This window comes from Lissotriton vulgaris, chromosome 8 (genome assembly GCF_964263255.1).
Source record: "Lissotriton vulgaris chromosome 8, aLisVul1.2, whole genome shotgun sequence".
In the NCBI taxonomy this organism is placed as follows: Eukaryota; Metazoa; Chordata; class Amphibia; order Caudata; family Salamandridae; genus Lissotriton; species Lissotriton vulgaris.
In genome coordinates this window covers 1,407,342,421-1,407,360,665 of record NC_141696.1, presented here as the reverse complement: position 1 = coordinate 1,407,360,665, position 18,245 = coordinate 1,407,342,421, and the positions used below count along the sequence as shown (strand labels likewise).

The window sequence follows — 18,245 nt, the reverse complement described above, 5'->3', positions numbered from 1 at the left end:
GCAAGGGACTCATGTCTGAGTATACCCTGCCACACCTATAGTGGCCAAAAACGATTCAGAAAAGGGGGTGGTGATGAACAGAGTGTCTGAATTAAGCAGACCACTCTTACCCTGTCCAAAGATCAGGGCTTGATCCATCACCGTTTTTTAGCTCACTGCACCATCCCAGCTCAGAACCTGGCTACATGCAAATTAGTCTGTCCCTGGCCCAGTGCATCAGGGGAACAGGGCAGACCAAACTACCAAGCCAATTCTTCACTGGAAAGGAGACAACTGCATGCCAACGGTAACAACCTGAACTGCTCAATTAGGTATGAAATCTCATAACAGTCCATCCCTCCTCAATACGCGCTGTAAACCCTAGCCCCACCAGACGCTCACCAATGAATCATACTGCTATTATTACCTTTAAAACTGCCAAAATCGATATTTGTATTTGTTTGTCGTAAAAATCCTTAAATACACATAACCTCCAACAAATTTGATTCTCGCAAATCTCAAATTAATTAACTCTCAAAATAATAACATTCTCCAAGCCAAACACACCACAAACATTTTCAAGTTCAAAACATATGAATGGACTTACCTATGCTCGAGCAGCAACAAAAGAGGAAGATGGCTACTTTGTCTGATGATATATGTATGTTCAGTGTTTTAGAGTTTTATTGTCCTTCTAATTCTAGTTTTGATGTTGCTGCTGTGTTTGAGAGCAATAAAGGATTATGCAAAATATTGGCCTCCAGGCCTTGCCATAAAATCTTATGTTGCTCTGTACAGGCTTTGAGGCCCATTCTGATAGAGGCTGGGGTGCATGTCACAAGATAAAAGGAATCTACTCAACTAGAAGAACTGCAGGGCTCCTAGAGGACACAGTCCCAAGTCACTGTAGGACTATTGATGCCTTGAATGATGTCCTGCTTGGCAAGGAGGTCCTGCACAGCTTCTTCCCATCCCAGGTTCTGGTTCGAATGTGTATTCCAGTAACTAGAACCTGCATACACCATACAGGCGCGGCCAGTTACAGTTTATTTGCTTGTAAGTGTGATTGCTGGGTGTTGTGCTGTAGGCAGGTGAGCACTGTGTCACCCAGTCATCTCTTAACCCCTTGGCTGCCTGGGTAATTTTCCTGCTGTGCTGGGGAGCGCACAGCGCCCCGGTGCTCCTGTGCCCATGACGAGCTGAGCTCGTCACAGCCACACCCGTTTCAATAGAACGTTCAGCACAGCAGGGGAATTATCCCAGCGTGCGAGCGTTCTAACGGCACTGTAGCTGAGCATGCAAGGGGTTAACAGCTTTGAGATACACTGCTTGGTCTACTGGTGTTGTGCTGAGGAACTAAGCCAATGTTTTGACTGTTTGGAAGTATCAATCCCTACAAAGAAGGGGCATGCCACTGTGATAGTATGCTCTGCTGTAGTGAGCCAGGAAAGTAGACCCGCGAATTAGATCACGCAACACAGAGGTCTACGTACAGCTGATCAGTTTCAATTTTGCCACTGACTTTTTCTCGGGTTTTAACTTTTATAATGTAATAAAAATGAAAACATTTGTCTCTGGAAAAGACTACATTTGGGATTCCATTAGTAGAAGAATCGTTAAAGTATAACCCTGTATAAAAAAAGCCTTAGAATTTCACCTACATTAAATAGCTTCAAAGTAAATGTTGTAGTGCTGCGTGTCGCACACTTGGCACTATTGCCCATGTTTGCAATATTTTTTGGCTTATAAAGTAGGTACAGACTGAGAATCACTTACATTACTGTCTGTGCTTCATGCCTGGACTCTGTCGCGATAGTAGACTTAGCCGTATTTGGGCTAGCGTACTCTTTAGGCCTGGCCTGCTGAAGGGGGACCGATTTAATCCAAGAAGATCAAACCGTGTATTTTTGTTTCTCCTTCTGCTCCTTCCCTCAGTTCTGAGTTACTGTCAGGTATGGCAGATTCCTGCAGTTCTGTACCAGTGTTACACAGATGCCATCAAACTAGACTCCATTACCATTGACGCATTCAAGACTGTGTCGTCTCATCAAAATCTTCGCAGTTTCTTCACGGTAAGAATGTTTTTTTTTTAACTTGACAGTTTTAAGTAACTACCTTAATACAGTCTACGGTTTCTACTCTGCCTTTTTGTACAAATTTGAATTTGCCTGAGGGAATTATCTAAACAGAATGCACATATAATTTGATATAATTTGAGAGATACAATATTTATTGAGAAGTGTAAGGGTTTCATTGCAAGCTTTCGTCGAGATATTTGACTTACTTATTATATCCCCAACACCTCTCTCCACACATCTGTGCCTCGCCTCCTCCCCTCCCCCGTGTAATGCAAGGTACCCACACGTAAAATAAAGGTTGATTAAGAATAATTGTAGAGTATTGCAAAGGGCAAAAATAATAGTCAACCAGAATACATAGGGAATTAGCATAGGCTCAATCAAATGCGGCAATATGATGTCCTGGCATCAAGGCAGAAGCATTCGAAGTATGAGACAAAACCAGACAGGTGCAGCCTCTTAAGTCAGGGGGTCAGAAGATTGGCTTACCTCCAAAATGAGTCATTTTTATAAGCAAATCTTCAGTAGAAGTCAGTGGAAATCACACAGGCCTCATAGGGTGAGCAAATGTAGCAATGAACTGACACAATAGTCACAATACAAAATTATACAACATCATCTAATGCCACCATTCTAGCACTAGCCCCTAACTTTAATATTAATGCGCCCTATTAGAACATAACGTTATCGGAGGTGGTGGTACAAATTATTATTATTATTATTATTATTATAGAGCGCGTAGTCACCCGGAGGTATCCCAGCGCTAAAAGATCCTATCTCTTCAGGTCAGTGGGACAAGGAAGGAAGGGGGGAGGGGAGGGAGGGGAGGGTGGAACAGAAGATCAAGTTTACGGACAGGCATGAATCATTTGGGAAAAAGGTGGGTTTTGAGCCGCTTCCTGAAGCGAAGATATTGTGGTTCAAGTCTCAGGTCGCGGGGAAGTGAGTTCCAGAGACGTGCGGTGTGGACTGAGAAACGTCTTCCTCCTGAGCGGGCTTTCTTAAATCTGGGGATAGTGATGAAATTTTCCATGTCAGAATGGAGGGGTCTTGGGGATTTGTAGGGTTTGATGAGTTTCCTGAGAACAGGGGGGCCTTGGTTTTGTAGCAGTTTGTGGGCTAAGCACAGGGCCTTGAATTTGACCCGCTCCCTTATAGGAAGCCAGTGGAGGAGTTTTAGTGCAGGTTTGGCCGAAGCTCTAGCAGGGGTATTTGTGAGAATCCGGGCCGCGATGTTCTGAATTCTCTGAAGCTTGTTCAGCGTCGTTTCGGGGGCACCCAGGTAGATCACATTGCTGTAGTCAAGCCTCGAGAGTATTAAGCCTTGAATTAGCAGTTTTGGGGAGTTGGGGGGCAGGAGGGACAGGATTTTCCTCAGCGATTTCAGGAGCCCGAAGCAAGCTAGACAAACTTAGTTCTTCAAGAACAGCATATCAATACAGAGCATCTGTATACATTTTAGTTCCATGCGCTTTCATAATGAGAAATGAAAACGCATGTCATGGCTACATTAAAATCTAAGATGGAAGTTAGGCCTAGTTTGCGCTTTTTTTTCACCAAACACAGAAATATACAAATCTGCCAAGTATAGCGTTTTCATTTTAGTGCAGAAATGTATAAAATGTTTAACACACATTTTTATTAAATCTAAATCAGCGTTGTCATAGCATAGCCAACAGAGATGCAAGTTTCCCTCATGAATATGTACAGCCCAGACCGAAATACACAGACCAAAACAGACACAGACCAAAACAGACACAGACCAAAACAGACACAGACCAAAACAGACACAGACTCAAATGGTGAATAACTTTGCCAGGTGTTCAACGGTTATTCATGAAGTCGGGATCTAGGCCATATTTTGAGGATCTCATCATAAATCTACATACTATAATTCTAAATGGGAATGGTTTTATCCCAACATTTTGAATATGATCTGCCCCAAAAGGTCAAACCTAGATTCCTTCCAGTAGACCATACACTCTTAATTTTCTCCATTTGACATGCATGATACACACATATATATTTAATTGCACTCTTATCCTATATTGCTAAAGATTCGCTTCAGAAGAACTTGCAGTGCGATTTCAATATGCAAGTGTTCTAGAGGGCCTTTGCTCTACAACACTCTTTGTGCATAGGTTTACTCTGTACAGGTTCTACTCATATATGCATATTCACTGTGTATTTTCATTATGCAAGTGTGGCTTCTGGCAGATCACCCAGACCTCGCTTAAAAATCTGAGGTTGTAGTTTTAAGACATTTGTATTCAGACCTCTGGTGCCTGAACTGGTGTGTTAAAAAATTGTCACTAAATAAGGCCATCCTTTAGTTAGTAATGAGCAAGTCTGCATTTTTTTTTTTATTAGGACATCAAACACCAAAAAATACAATGTGACATATACTCACATAAAGAAAAAGAACACCATATCTGATGACCACATTTTACATTTTTTACCCTCCCCCACCCCTGTGGATCCCCACAAGAAAAACAATGATTGCACCAAAACTAACATGGGAGTACTTCCCGTCATAGTAACAGTTCATCCTTATTTAACCATTTAGTTAAAGATTCCCAAATCTTTTCTCCTTTTGCCCTTGCCCTACTTCCCCTTCTCCCAAATACAGAAATCTCCCAGTTATAAATAAACAATAATTTACTGAACCAAACATGAATCGAAGGGGGATTTGGGCCAAGACACTCCGTGGCCAAACAAAGCCGCAATACTGCCATTGCTATATATACCATTTTCCTGTCGGCTTCCTCCATTTCTTGATTGGAAATCCCTAGCATGAAAACCTGGGGGGTCAATGGGACTAAATATCCCAATATAAATTCTAACCGCTGTTCCATTTTAGCTAACAATTGAGAAAGGCCAGAACAAGTAACAAAGATATGTGTACTGTCTGCAGCCAGCAACCCACACCGAGGATAGTGTATCCCCGAGCCCCACCCCCCCATCGATGAATACGCGCCGGAGTTCTATATAAGTTGCACAATGTCTTGTAACATTGTACCTGCAGATTTGCTGAAATGCATGCCGTTTGACTGAACAACAGGGAGTCTTCACATTTACCCTGCCCAGCTTGTAAAATCGTTTGCCATCTATCAAAATGTTTGGCTAAATCGTCACCCATCTTCTCATTTACAAGTTTATATAAAGAAGATGTTGTAGATTGACCCCCGTTAATCAGGTATAATAGAGGGATTCGGTCCCGATTAAGTTTAGTGAGGAAGTCCCTTATCAGTAAATATTTAAAAAAATGTTTATTCTTAATTCCGAATCTCTCTTTAATAGCCTCAAAAGTAAGCATTTCAGCATTAGATATAAGATCTCCTATACACTGAATACCTTTTTCAATCCAATTTTTGAAATATGCGTCTTGAAATATTTCTGGTGGTAGAGTATTGTTTGCTCGAGGGTAGTATAGATGTAGCCGCTCAATCCCGAATTTTTTCCTAACAGCTGTCCAGACCCTGTAAGCACCAAGCAGAACCTTGAATTTAACCCTCTTAAAATAGGCAAAATCTATATGGTGCATAAGGAGCCCCCTAGCTTCAATCCCATAGATTAGGTGGTAAATCGATATTTCCACACATCCCGAATTTCCCCCATTTAGCAGTTCCCCCATCTGTTTCAGCGTGGTTGCCCAGTAATAAATTTAAAAGTTAGAGACAGACCACCCTCCCCTGTCTCTAGGTAAAGTCATATATCTAAGAGCCCTTCTTGGGTGCTGTCCAGCCCATAAAAACCATGAAACTAACTGATCTAGCTTCTGAAACCAAATGTTATTTATATCTAAAGGAATTGCTCTAAAAAAATATAGGATTTCGGGCAGGAATATCATTTCGACAACATTGCTTCTACCAATTAATGTCAAATGTAAGTTGTTCATTCTTCGGCAATCTGATTTGAATTTTTGTGATAATGGTTTCAGATTAATGTCAACAATATCCTCAGATTTGGAACTTATTTCTATGCCTAGATATCTGGCACTTGCTACTATCCGCTGATCCACTAATGTGACTTTATCATTAATAACAATTTGAGTTTTACAATCATTTAAATGATAGCCAGAGATCTTGCCAAATTGCGATGTTAAAATATTTATTTCATCTAGAGCCAGGCGGGGAGCAGCTGTTCTAATGGCTAGGTCAGCCGCGTATCTCAGAATTTTAACCTCTCCCCCTCTAGCATGGACAGGTTGGATTATTTGGTCTTCCTGAATCTTCCTTATTAAAGGGTCAATGTAGATGGCAAATAACAAGGGGGAACACGGATAGCCTTGTCTCGTTCCTCGCATTATGTTAATTACCCCCGACTGTGCTCCTATCAGAGCAATTTTCGCAATTGGGTCTTTGTACATACATTGGATTGCTCTTATAAAACCTTCCCCTATACCACAATACTTCATAGCGGCCCCTTAAAAAGGCCAAGAGTCCCTATCGAATGCCTTTTCTGCATCTAGCAGAATTAAGGCCATAGGGTCTCCTGTAACCTTGGTATAATCAAACAATGTTATTGTCTGACGAATATGGTCGATAATTTCCCGACCAGGCACAAAGCTCTGTTGCTGGGGAGATACCATTTTTATAATAGCTGACGCCAATCTATTAACAAATATCTTAGAATGCATTTTTATGTCGCTATTTATCAAAGTAATGGGCCGATATGCCCCTGGGTCGGTCGCCACTTTCCCTTTCTTTAGAAATATAACAATCTTTGCAGTCCTCCAAGACTCTGGAGGTGTGTCTCAGTTCTGTACTAAACAAAACATCTCAAGCATTATTGAAGCAAGCTGTATTTGAAAGATCTTATAAAGTTCACCTGGTAAAAAATCGGGCCCAACCGCTTTACCTGATGGAAGTGAATATATAGCACAGAGTATTTCTCCCAGACTGATCAGAGCATCCAAAGTATCCCGATCTGAAGAAGTCAATTGATCCAATTTGACCTCTTTGAGATACCTCTTAATTTTAGCTTGTATCCCACAGTTATCACTTATATCCTCCTGATATAACTTCTGGTAAAAATTTTGAAAAGCCAAAAGAATTGCTCCGGGATCGGTTACTAAACCAATATCTGGTTCTAAAATACCTGTAATCCGAGTTTGTGCCTCTTTTTCTCTAGTTCGAACAGCTAACATGTGACCCACCCTTTCATTGCTCTTATAAAGCTTAGACCGCCAGGCTAAATATTTACCCGCAGATTTATCAAATGAAATTTCAGTTATTGCAGATTTCGCAATTGTAATCCTAGTTTCAGCTGTTTCGGCCTCCCCACCCTCCGATAATACCTTGACGAGGTTAGTCTCAGCTTTCCCAATGCTTCATACAGCTCATGGATCTTATTCCTTTCTTTCTTCTGAGTCTCCCACCCAAACTGCATAGTCTCACCCCTAATCCATGCTTTAAGGGTATCCCAGACATTCTGAATGCCCGTACTTCCCATATTCTCCTTTAAAAATCTAGTGATCCACATTGCCATATGCACTACATAAGAGTTGTCACTTAGCAAAGCCCTGTTGAAAGTCCAGCTGGTTACTTGTTTCTTACATTTAATATTCACTTCAAGTACCAGGGGGTTATGGTCAGACATTACTCTGGGAAACCTATTAATTTTGCTGCCCTGCACCAGACATTGAGAAATAAAAAAGTAATCCAATCTTGCATGAGTTCTGTGCGGAGCAGAAAAATAAGTACACCCTGGGTCATTACCCTCTAACTGTGCCCACATATCTACAAGCCCATGCAACTCTTTCAATTGGGAAAGAGACTTGAAAAATGTGGGTTTCCGCCCTTGATATATTATTTTGGGGTGATTAGATACCGCCAGCCGAAATTTATAATAAAATCACCACACAATATAATTGGGGATCGACAACTCATCAGTTCTAAACTCAACCAATTATACAGTTCCGGATCATCTAATACTGGTCCATAAACAGAACATAGTGTGAACATGCTGTTGTCAATCGAACACTATATAATTGCCCATCTGCCATATTTAGCAGAGAAAGAACGAGTAAAGTTGGCCATACCCCGACGTGCAAATATAGCAACACCTTTAGTCTTAACCTCTTGCTTTGTCCATGAGATTAATTGAAACCCATCAAGCTCCATGATTTTATTTCTACTGGCTTCTATATGTGTTTTTTGGAGGCAGATAATATCTGCCTTCAAGATTTGTATGTCTTCCTTTATCCTGCCCCTTTTTACAGGGTCATTTAATCCACAGATATTTATGGAGGCTATCCTAATACACCCCATTATAGATAGCAGACAGATCTAAATACATTACAATACATTATATTCATAATCATCATAAGGAAGACATCAGAACAATTAAAACCTAGCGCACATGGAGCCCCCTTTTTCCCAAATAGGATCCACCTCCCTCGCCCCCACTCCCCCACACACCCCTCACTAAGGCAAACCCTTGGATGCCTCCGGCGTTCCAGTGTGCAACCCCTGTCACTCCCCAACCTATCTAAAAAAAAACAAAAAGAGGAACCCAGCCCAATTAGAGATTTTAAACAACTTAAAAAAGCAGTAATCACCAATATGCAAACGATATACCACATTGCTTTCCTTCCACCCTACTCTCTTGAGAAGACAAAAGGAGGAGGGGGGAGCCGAGCCAGGGACTAAAATGGCCGCCTAGAGGGTCGCCCACTGCCACATCCTGTTATGATCCTGGTCCCCCAGCCCTACCCCCTTGTAAGTGAAGGGAAGCGGTGTCCACCGGTGAATGAACGGGCCTCCTCCGAGGCTCGGGGACAGAGAGGCGTCGTACGGAAGGTTGAGGCCTGGTCTGGCGCTCAGACCCGGGACCTCGAGTAGTAGGTGATCCGCCTAGGAGTGCAACAACAGCGGGCCGGAGGGTGCTGTGGACCTGGCCCCGCCTGGACGTCGGCTAAATAAATATTGTGCGGCCCAGGTCGCCGATTACACTGGGAAGCAGCGAGAGCCAAGCGCTGGGGGCTGTGTGGTGGCGCCCGTGGGAACCGGGCATTGGAGAGGCGGAACGGCCGGCTGAACGCGGGGCGCCTAACCCTGGTGCAGGGGGGGCTCGTGGTTGGGGCCGATCGTTTCGCCTTGGTGTAGCCGGAGATTCCAGCAGGAGAAGCGGGAGGCTTCCTCCCGAATGACTGTCCCGAGGCCTGAAGCACTACATACTGGAGACCACGTAAATGGGACACTCCTGAAGTCGGGGATTCCTGCAGGTGTGGCCGAGTTTTGCGGTGTGGCGCCCGATTGTACTGGGGGCCCTGGGATGCGCCCCCCTCACGAGGGGGTGCGTAACGGCAGGACCTGTGATCCTGGGAGGACCAGGGAGCAGTGAGAGAGACCCAGGACACATCGAGAGGTGCCTAAATAACCCTCAGTATGCCCAGATACCGCAGCAGGGGGACTGGGACTGGCCAAGGCGTGAATAGTTTGGAGGGCCTATAGGAGTAGTGTACTCAGTGGTTGTGTATGACTACTTGCTGGCACACAACAGTCGGTAACTCTTGACTGTGAGGTGGTGGGTTACCGGAAGATTAAACAGGGCTCCTGCCGGCGGGGTAGCAGCCGGGTCCAGAGGACACACTGACAGTAGACTGCCAGGTGGAGTCTTGGTGGGTCTGCCCCCGGAGGGCACGAAGTAAAGGGCACGTTGCACGATATAGTCTGGAGCTGGTGCGTTGGTGGTAATCAAGGTGTAAAATGGCGACTAAAACAGACCCAAACAAAACTTTGTCCCGGAACACTAAAGAGTCTAGAAACGTTCAGTCCAATAGACTAGACCGTTACACCTTCCCGAAGGGCTCCCCGGTGGAGGCCAAGAGGTCGCAAGGGGGGTGTGAGGATGACGCACTGGCAGTGACTGAGCCAACTCTCAAAGATCTTATGGCAGCTCTAACGGGAGTCCAGACATCTCTGGGCCAGAAAATGGAAGCCCTGGATACCAAGCTTGATACTGTTACCATAGAGATGGGGCTGATTAGAGAGGATCTCACGAAGACTGGTGAGAAAGTGAAGTCACTGGAGGTTAAAACGACCAGCCTCATTGATGACGTCAATCAACTGCAGCAGGAGGTACGTGATCTTAAGGCCTCAAGGACTCTTGCGGATCGTAAACTGGATGAGTTTGAAGGAACGGCAAGGCGGAATAATGTTTGAATCCTGGGAGTGCCCGAAAAGTTGGAGGGACAGGCGCCTGGCCTGTTTATTGAGGATTTGGTACTTAAACATCTACAACCGAAGGGCCTCAGTAACTTCTTCACAGTTGAGAGAGCTCAAAGGGTCCCCGGGGGCCAGCCCAGACCAGGGGCACCCCCCAGACCTATGATTGCTAGGGTCCTCAACTTCTGCGACAGAGATGCCATACTTCAGGCGGCCTGAGTGGGGCCTCCACTGGGAATTGAAAATGCGACCTTCTCCTCTTTTCCGGACTTAACACAAGCGGTGCAAAAACAGAGGCAGAGCTTTCTAGCGGTAAAGCGGCGACTACGGGATAAGGGACTGAGATACGGAATGATGTTCCCGGCCCGCCTCAGAGTGTAGCATAATGGGAAATCTTGTTTTTTTGACAATCCTGAAGTGGCGGCGGCCTGGTTGGACAGCACATATGCGGCAGAAACTGAGGGTCAATCCCGAGAGGAGGCGGACAAACAATAGTAATGGGGCACGGGTCCGAAATGGGGCTACTGTATCGTGAGTGTGACACGGGGGGAGGGCTGGAGGGCACTTCTTTCGCTGATGCTGCTAATCTGAAATGCTCGTTTTTTAAGGAATTGATTATATCCGGGAAGCATGGTGGGGTGGGGGAGAGAAGCGGGGGTTGTTCATAGGCCCTCCTCCATTTCTACGTTTAGTTAGTTGTAGAGTAGGTTGGGATGACAGGCAGACTGCTGGTTGGGGATGAGCGCAAGCTTTAGGCAGGGGTGCAGGGCGGGGGGAGGTAGGGCAGGAGTTGGGTGAGGCGGGAGACTGCGGGAATTTTCAGTAATTTTGAACTTACAATGCATAGCAGGATTTAGGTTTGGTTTTTTGTTTTGGGTTATTTTTGGCATTGGGTGTCGAGGAAATTATGTACCAATTCCATGTCTTCTAGTAAGTCAGGTTTGGGGTTAGCCACGCTCAGCTGGATTGTGAATGGGCCAGGGGACAAGATAAAGAGGGGGATGGTCTGTCAGTTGATCAGGAGACACTCCCCAGATATTGTGTTGCTGCAAGAGATCCACCTGGTCGGTAATCGTTGTATGGTGCTACATAAGGGTGGGTACAAACTGGTTGCACATGCCGGGTTCACCACGGGATCTAGAGGGGTAGGGATATTGATCAGGAATTCCTTCCCGTTGACTATACAGGCCACTTGGGAGGATACTAGAGGCAGATACATTGGCGTTTCGGGGCTGTGGGAGGGAAGAACTGTTACCTTCTTGTCAATATATGTTCCCCCGGCCCTTCAGATTGACACCTTTCGGGACCTGTGCGGGACCTGTGCAGAATCTTTTTGACAATACCCATGGGGTTGTTGATAGTGGGAGGGGACTTCAATTCAGTGGTGGATGGTGAATTGGATAGACATCCCGCTAGGACCCTCCCGCTGTCGCGAAGGTGGTTATCAGATTTTATGGAAAGCAGGGGACTCGCAGATGGATGGCGCCTGCGTCATCCTGGGGAAAGGTACTACACTCACTCCTCAGCCTCCCATCATTCCTTATCAAGGTTAGACTATATCCTGGTGCCGACATTGCAGCTGGCGGAGATTCGGGGGTGAGGCATCTGGGCAGAGGGATATCTGATCATTCACCGCTTTGGCTTAGAGTAGAGGTGGGTCAGAGAGACGTGGGTCAGATAGCTCCCATAAACGCATGGCATTTAAGAGACCCCGCCACCAAAAAAGAAGTCGTGCAGATCACGGATCAGTATTTTCAACCTAATGTAGGAACTGTGGAGTCAGGTAGTTCCCTCTGGGAGGCATATAAGACTGTTATCCGAGGAGAGGTACCATCACTAATTGCCGGAAAGAAGAGGAGGGGCCGTGCAGAGGTGGACAGAATCGAGACAGAGTTGGCAACACTGGAAGGGTAGTGGTCTGGAGATAGTACCCCGGAGGAGAAACACTGACTGAGTCTCCTGAGAGATGAATAAAGGAGCCTGGCACGTGGGAGGGCCGGAGAACAGCATGCGGACACTCAAAGTAGGGTGTATGAACATGGAGATAGGGCAGGGAAGTTGATCACGTGGTTGGAGAAGCGAGAGTTGGGGTCCGGATTGGTGCCAGAATTGCAGACGGAGAGTTCGGGTAGTATTACGGAACCGCAGCAGATAGCAGAGGAGTTCGCGACATACTACGGTTCTGTGTACACAGCGGAGGGTAAATACACAGAGGCTGATAACGAGGCCATGATGCGAGACATACACATGCCTACACTCTCGGAGGACGACAGGAAATCCCTGGACTCTCCTTTCACTAATGATGAGGTTTCCCAGGCTATTTGAGCAGTGCATTCCGGGAAGGCCACGGGCCCTAACGGGATCCCCATAGAACTTTATAAATTAAATGCAAACAGACTAGCGCTGTTTCTCCGAGAGATGCTTGTAGAAAGCAGGGAGGAAGGCCGACTCCCATATGATCAACGAGTTGCAAACATAGTTGTTATATACAAGGACGGTAAGCCTCGGACACTGTGCTCTTCCTATCGGCCGATCTCACTTTTGAATGCCGAGCCGAAGATACTGGCAAAATTGTTGGCAACGAGGCTGGTCAAGGTGATCACGACCATCGTACATCCGGATCAATCGGGCTTTATGCCCCGTCGCAACACAGCCCTTAATATTCGGAGGTTGCATGGAATTCTAGCTGGAGCGCCCCAGATACATGAACCGGCGGTCTTGCTCTAGTTGGACGCCACTATGGCGTTTGACAGAGTGGAATGGCCCTATCTATATGCGGTTTTGGGCAAGATGGGTATAGGGCAAGAATTCATCGAATGGGTTCTCCTATTGTATTCAGGCCCTCTTGCCAGAGTGGTGGTGAACAACCATAGATCGGATGATTTCCCTTTGGGAAGGGGCAGTCTGCAGGGATGTCCCCTTTCCCCGCTGCTGTTCGCATTGGCACTTGAGCCTCTCGCGGCATGGGTTCTCTGGGATAGGACGATTCGTGGATTTGAGATGGACCCCCGAGTGGGAGGATAAAATCTCTCTCTACGCAGATGATGTTTTGCTCTATCTTACTTCCCCCAGGGAGTCCTTGACCAGTTTTCTTTATATAATGGCTATATTTGGTAGATATTCAGGCTTTGCCATTAATTGGGGGAAATCAGTGCTGTTTGTTCTTAGCGTGGAAACGCCGGTTGTCCCAGACTCCTGCACATTACAGATGGAGTCAGTGGGATTTCGATACCTAGACATTTATGTAACGAAGGACTCACGGCTACGATTTGATAATAATCTTAGACCACCACTTGACAGGCTCCGAAGAGATGTAGCAAGGTGGAAGGCGTTGCCGCTTTCTCTATTGGGTGGCGTGGTATTGTTCAAGATGATGGCACTTCCCCGCTTTTTATATGTTCTCCAAAATGCAATGGACCCAGTGCCTCCCTCGTACTTCAGAGAAATAGTCTCTCCAGAGGCAGCCCCTTTGGGAAGGCAGACCGCGAATCGCACTCAACAAACTCACCCTGCCCTGGTATGATGGAGGGATCGGACTACTGGCCCTTCGGAAGTATTATTGGGCTCCCAGCTAGAGGAGATCCTGGGTATGCGATGGACAGGGGTCAGTTACCCGGCGGAGATTATACAAGGGCCCTATATGCTAAAAAGAAACGGCCCCTCTTGGTGGGAACGGCAGCACAAGCAGTTCAAGTGTGGAACTCAGCTAATCGGCACCTTAAATGGGATGATAAGATCACACTTGATACCCCGCTATGGAGTTCAGGGGAACTTGGTAATCTGTGGAAATCGAAGGGCTTTGATAGATGGGATCTTATCGGGATCTCTCAGGTCAAAGATATGTGGGGAAAGGATGGAATTCTCAAGTTTGAAGTGCTGCAGGACAGACACCAGTTACGGGAGAGCGAAAGATTCCGATATTTGCAGATTAGGCATGCCTTAGTGGCAAAGATTCCCCTGGGGACCGAGGTTCCAGAGGCCTCCCCATTGGAGGATCGAGTGTTAGACGGTCACCTCCCTATTAAGACTATCTCACTGATCTACAAAAAGCTGATTGACCATACGGAGGACCCGCTGGTTCAAATTAGAGGTCAATGGAGCGAGGATGGCTTTGTGCTGGAAGATGAGGATTGGAGGGAGGCAGTGTCTTCCCCCAGGGTGGTCGCGGTCCAAATGAGACTAAGGCTAGTTCAATTGAAGATCCTACACCGTTCATATGTAGCGGGGCCCCGGCTAGTAAGGATGGGTTTGGCGAATGATGGGAGGTGTCGTAGAGGTTGTGGGGACTTTTGTACATATTCTATGGCATTGCACAGAAATACAGGACTACTGGGTCCGAATACATGGCAAGATACGTGAGGTGATGGGGGTGGAAGTGCCAATAGAGGCCCGAAGATGTATCCTTAATGTATGGGAGCCGACCGACCTAAACACACACGGGAAACAATGGGTGACACTGGCATGCATGATAGCCGCCATCTTCTCTCCTCTGTTGAGTGGCAAAAATCTGGCCGCACAAAAAATGTCTGCCCCTCAGCTGATTTCTTTGCGTCCGATCTTGCCTTTTCAAATATCGCCTGCCGCAATAGAAAGTTCCCAAAAAAGATTTAAATTGCTCGGGCTTTGGGTTAGGGCCAGGACTACTTTTAACCATTAGGGGAAATCTATGTACTCACTGGAGCTCTGCTTCCCAGTTCCAGTGTGATAATTCTGGAAAGGCAGATTTAAAAAGCTTTAGCTCAAATCCTCGTACATCGCTCCCCCCGGCTTTCTCTTCAGTACCCAGCAAACGTAAGTTATTTCTCTGCTGCCTATTTTCGGATTCTTCTAGTTTCCACAAAATGTTCATCATTCTAGCATCATTTGCAGTTGTTTTTTGCTCAGTGCTTTCCAAACCGGCCTCCAGTCCCACTATACGTTCCTCCAGTGCAGTAGTTCTTGCTACAACCTTCGAACAGGCTTTTGTTGTTTTCCGAATAGCGCCCTGGATCTTTTTGGTCGCTAGTTGTGCTCTTTTATGCTCTTGACGAGCCTCTATTTGCTTTACCTTTTGTATTGCGTAAATTAAACCAATTGAAGGGACCGGTTCAGTTTTGCTATCGGAAACCCCGAGATCTTCCTCCTGAAATCCAGGCCCTGGCCTTCCCTCAGCTGCCAGATTGCTGGTGGAATAATCCCATTGAAGGTGCTCGTTAGGATCTGAATGAGAACTCTCATGCCGTGAGCCCTCGAGACTTTTCTTTCTAGATCGGGTAGATCGGTAAGTGCCCTCCTTAATGTGTCTGCTGTTGTAGGGGGGCTATTGCTATCATCCCCAGAGGCATCGATATCCGTATTGTCAGGATCCCTAGCATTATCAAGGTCGGATTCTTCTGCCAGTGAGAAAAAGCTTTCTCCATCTGGAATACCGGGCACTATATCGCCCAGTTCCCGGCGCTCACCGACACACTCGCTGAGGGCTAGAGTGTCAATTACATCTGCTCCCCCCTCCTGTTTCCTCCTGTTAGATATTTCTTCTACCGCCCCTGTTAGGGCGTTTGAAACCTCTGGAACATTAGGCAGGTTGCTAGTCTCTGCACTACTGAGGGGGTCTGATGTAGCAATCCCTGTCATGTCTGATACTTTGTTGCAAACTGTGCTAGTAACAGTATCAAAGCCTGTGTTTCAAATTGTTGGGTATTTTCTCCAACAATGGCTTGACTTGCTTTCTGCTTACCGGCTTGCCGGAAAACATCCCTGGGACCGTTGGAGTCTTCCCTCTCACAGCCCCGTCTAAGAAGTACTGTTCGCTCCCGGGAGTCCTGTTCCTGCTCCCCGCCTTCTCCACTCTCTCCTGAGCGGGGGTGGAAGAAGTTGCGAATCCTTTTCCACTGTCCTCTACTCGACTGGGCATTAGCTCCACAACACAGATCAAAAACCACAGCGGTTCGGGTAGTGACACTCGCACAGGTCACGCAGCCGCCATCTTGCCTCGCCTGCAAGTCTGCATTTTCATTGTCGGCACACATTTCTGGATCTTCTCCCAGGCAATCAGGGTTGTATGGTAACATAGCTTCTAACAGGAAGGCCTAATTTATCCCAAGTTAGAACATTAGATGGTTGGGAGATCCATTGAAGACAATGAAGTGGCTCAGGGCTAATGATGGCTGGAATTAAACATGTGCTTCAACATTCTAATGTTTGTCTTTCTGTTTCTTCTTTTTATTGTCAAACATTATACCCTCGGTTGATGGAATGTTCTAATAGCCCGTCTGTCTTCAGCTATACTGGCTGTTAAAGGCCTCTCATGTGTTATAGGCCCTCACCTGGAGCTCAGGCCCATCACTCTGGTTTATGGCCTTTAATAACCAGTATATCCCCTGACACTGAACTATAAGACATATCTGCAGGGGCTAGAATAAAGCACAGCCATCATATGGTTGGTGCACCTTCTTATTTGTGCTTGTAAATGCTTAACTTCCTCTTTACATTTACATTTCTGTGGACCTCTTTTGAATGGTAAATTGCAGTTTTTAAGTATCTATTGCAGTTTTTTTAGGCTTGGCAAGTGTAAATCAGAAGAGCCACGATTCTGAAGGCTTTAACTTGCCATCGTTGATTGCATTTGATTTAGTCTAGTTGACTTAGTTCAAGTGAAAACACACTGCCCTTCTCAGAAATCATGAGGTTATCAAAAGAAAGTCTGGACTGGAAACATTTGTCCCACTGACCTGGAGTGATCTGGCAAAATTATTTGCATACTACATAAATGGAGATTTTTGAAGGCAGGTATCATTAGCACATTCATTGAATGTTCAGAGTGTAACACCTAATCTCTGTAATCCAGCTCATAACTACAGGGCGAGCCACTCAGTGAGAGATGTTCGCATAGACAAGTGTCTTTAAAAATTAGTGCTCAAGGGGCGCGCGACAGTCCACTAATACCATTACTTTACTTTGTAGCACGTCCGCCCCTAGTAGTTAGCCTCTACCCTCCTTTTGCTCCCTTGCCTACTGCGCATGTCCTCATGTGTGCTATGGGCTAGTTTTAAGCATAATTGCCTGGATCTATATTCCACTAACACTGCTGTTATATTAACCGGAGATTTCACAGTTGTATCCAATAACAATAATTTTTATTTGTAAAGCGCAAACCTTAAGGGTTTCAAGGCGCTGGGGGGCTTCGGGGAGATTGAGTGAGCTATTGCCAAGAGTCACATGATGCTTAGCTGCCGCGGTGCCTGGGATCGAACCTTGAGTCCCGCGCTCCGTAAGCCATTCTGGCTGCTGCGCCACACCTCTCCGAATCAGAATATGGAGTAACATTTATTATCAAGCATTGGCAAAGCCACTAGGTCTGGTTCAAGTGTGCTGACTCATGCAAATGCAGGCATGCACAAATGCTATTTGTTTATAGTCGCATATTAAAGTCAGATCTATTGGCTATGACAAAGTTTGTTGTCCTGAGAGATGCAATGATTTTCTGTAATCCAGTTATATATTGTCGTTAGGTCGCTCCCCTCTACACTAGAAATATGGATTTTAGGTCTTTTGTTCTCATTTGGCATCATCTTAGTATGGTTTTTGGTGGCACAGGTAAGCACCTGCCTGTGTCACCCAGGATATAGCACCGATTCTGTCTGGCTCAATGCAGGTGCAGACATTTCTTAGAGGAGCTTCACATGCATTAGATTTAACAGATGTATCTTACCACAATAGCCTTTCTGGAGGCCCTATAAAGCACTCTGAGGTGCTATGTAAGTACCCTCAGTTTGCCCTGCAGAAATGCCGAGATGGCTGCGCAGAGTTACACGACTGCCTGGTCGCTGCCCGACTGTTTTGTTTCATTTCCATCTTACAATATTGTACTATTGTGATTGAGGCTTCCACTGCTGCTTGTGTTTTGTGTGTGTTTGCTGTTGGATTTTCTTTATTGTGCAGCACCTTTGTGCACATGCCTGCATGTGCTGGACTGGTATTGTCTGCTGTAATGAAAAAACGAGATAAGGATTGATTTCTGTACGCAATACTTGTAAGA

The 18,245-nt window shown here is 45.8% G+C and overlaps 1 protein-coding gene across 1 annotated transcript in view; it reads left to right on the top strand.

The window, feature by feature from the left end:
- The window catches only part of PSMG1 (proteasome assembly chaperone 1), a 101,713-nt gene that overhangs the window by 83,121 nt on the left and 347 nt on the right, over positions 1 to 18,245 (top strand). The window contains exon 6 of the mRNA XM_086935422.1: positions 1,915 to 2,051. Coding sequence (XP_086791548.1) covers positions 1,915 to 2,051 — 137 coding nt within the window. The remainder of the gene's footprint in view (positions 1 to 1,914; positions 2,052 to 18,245) is intronic.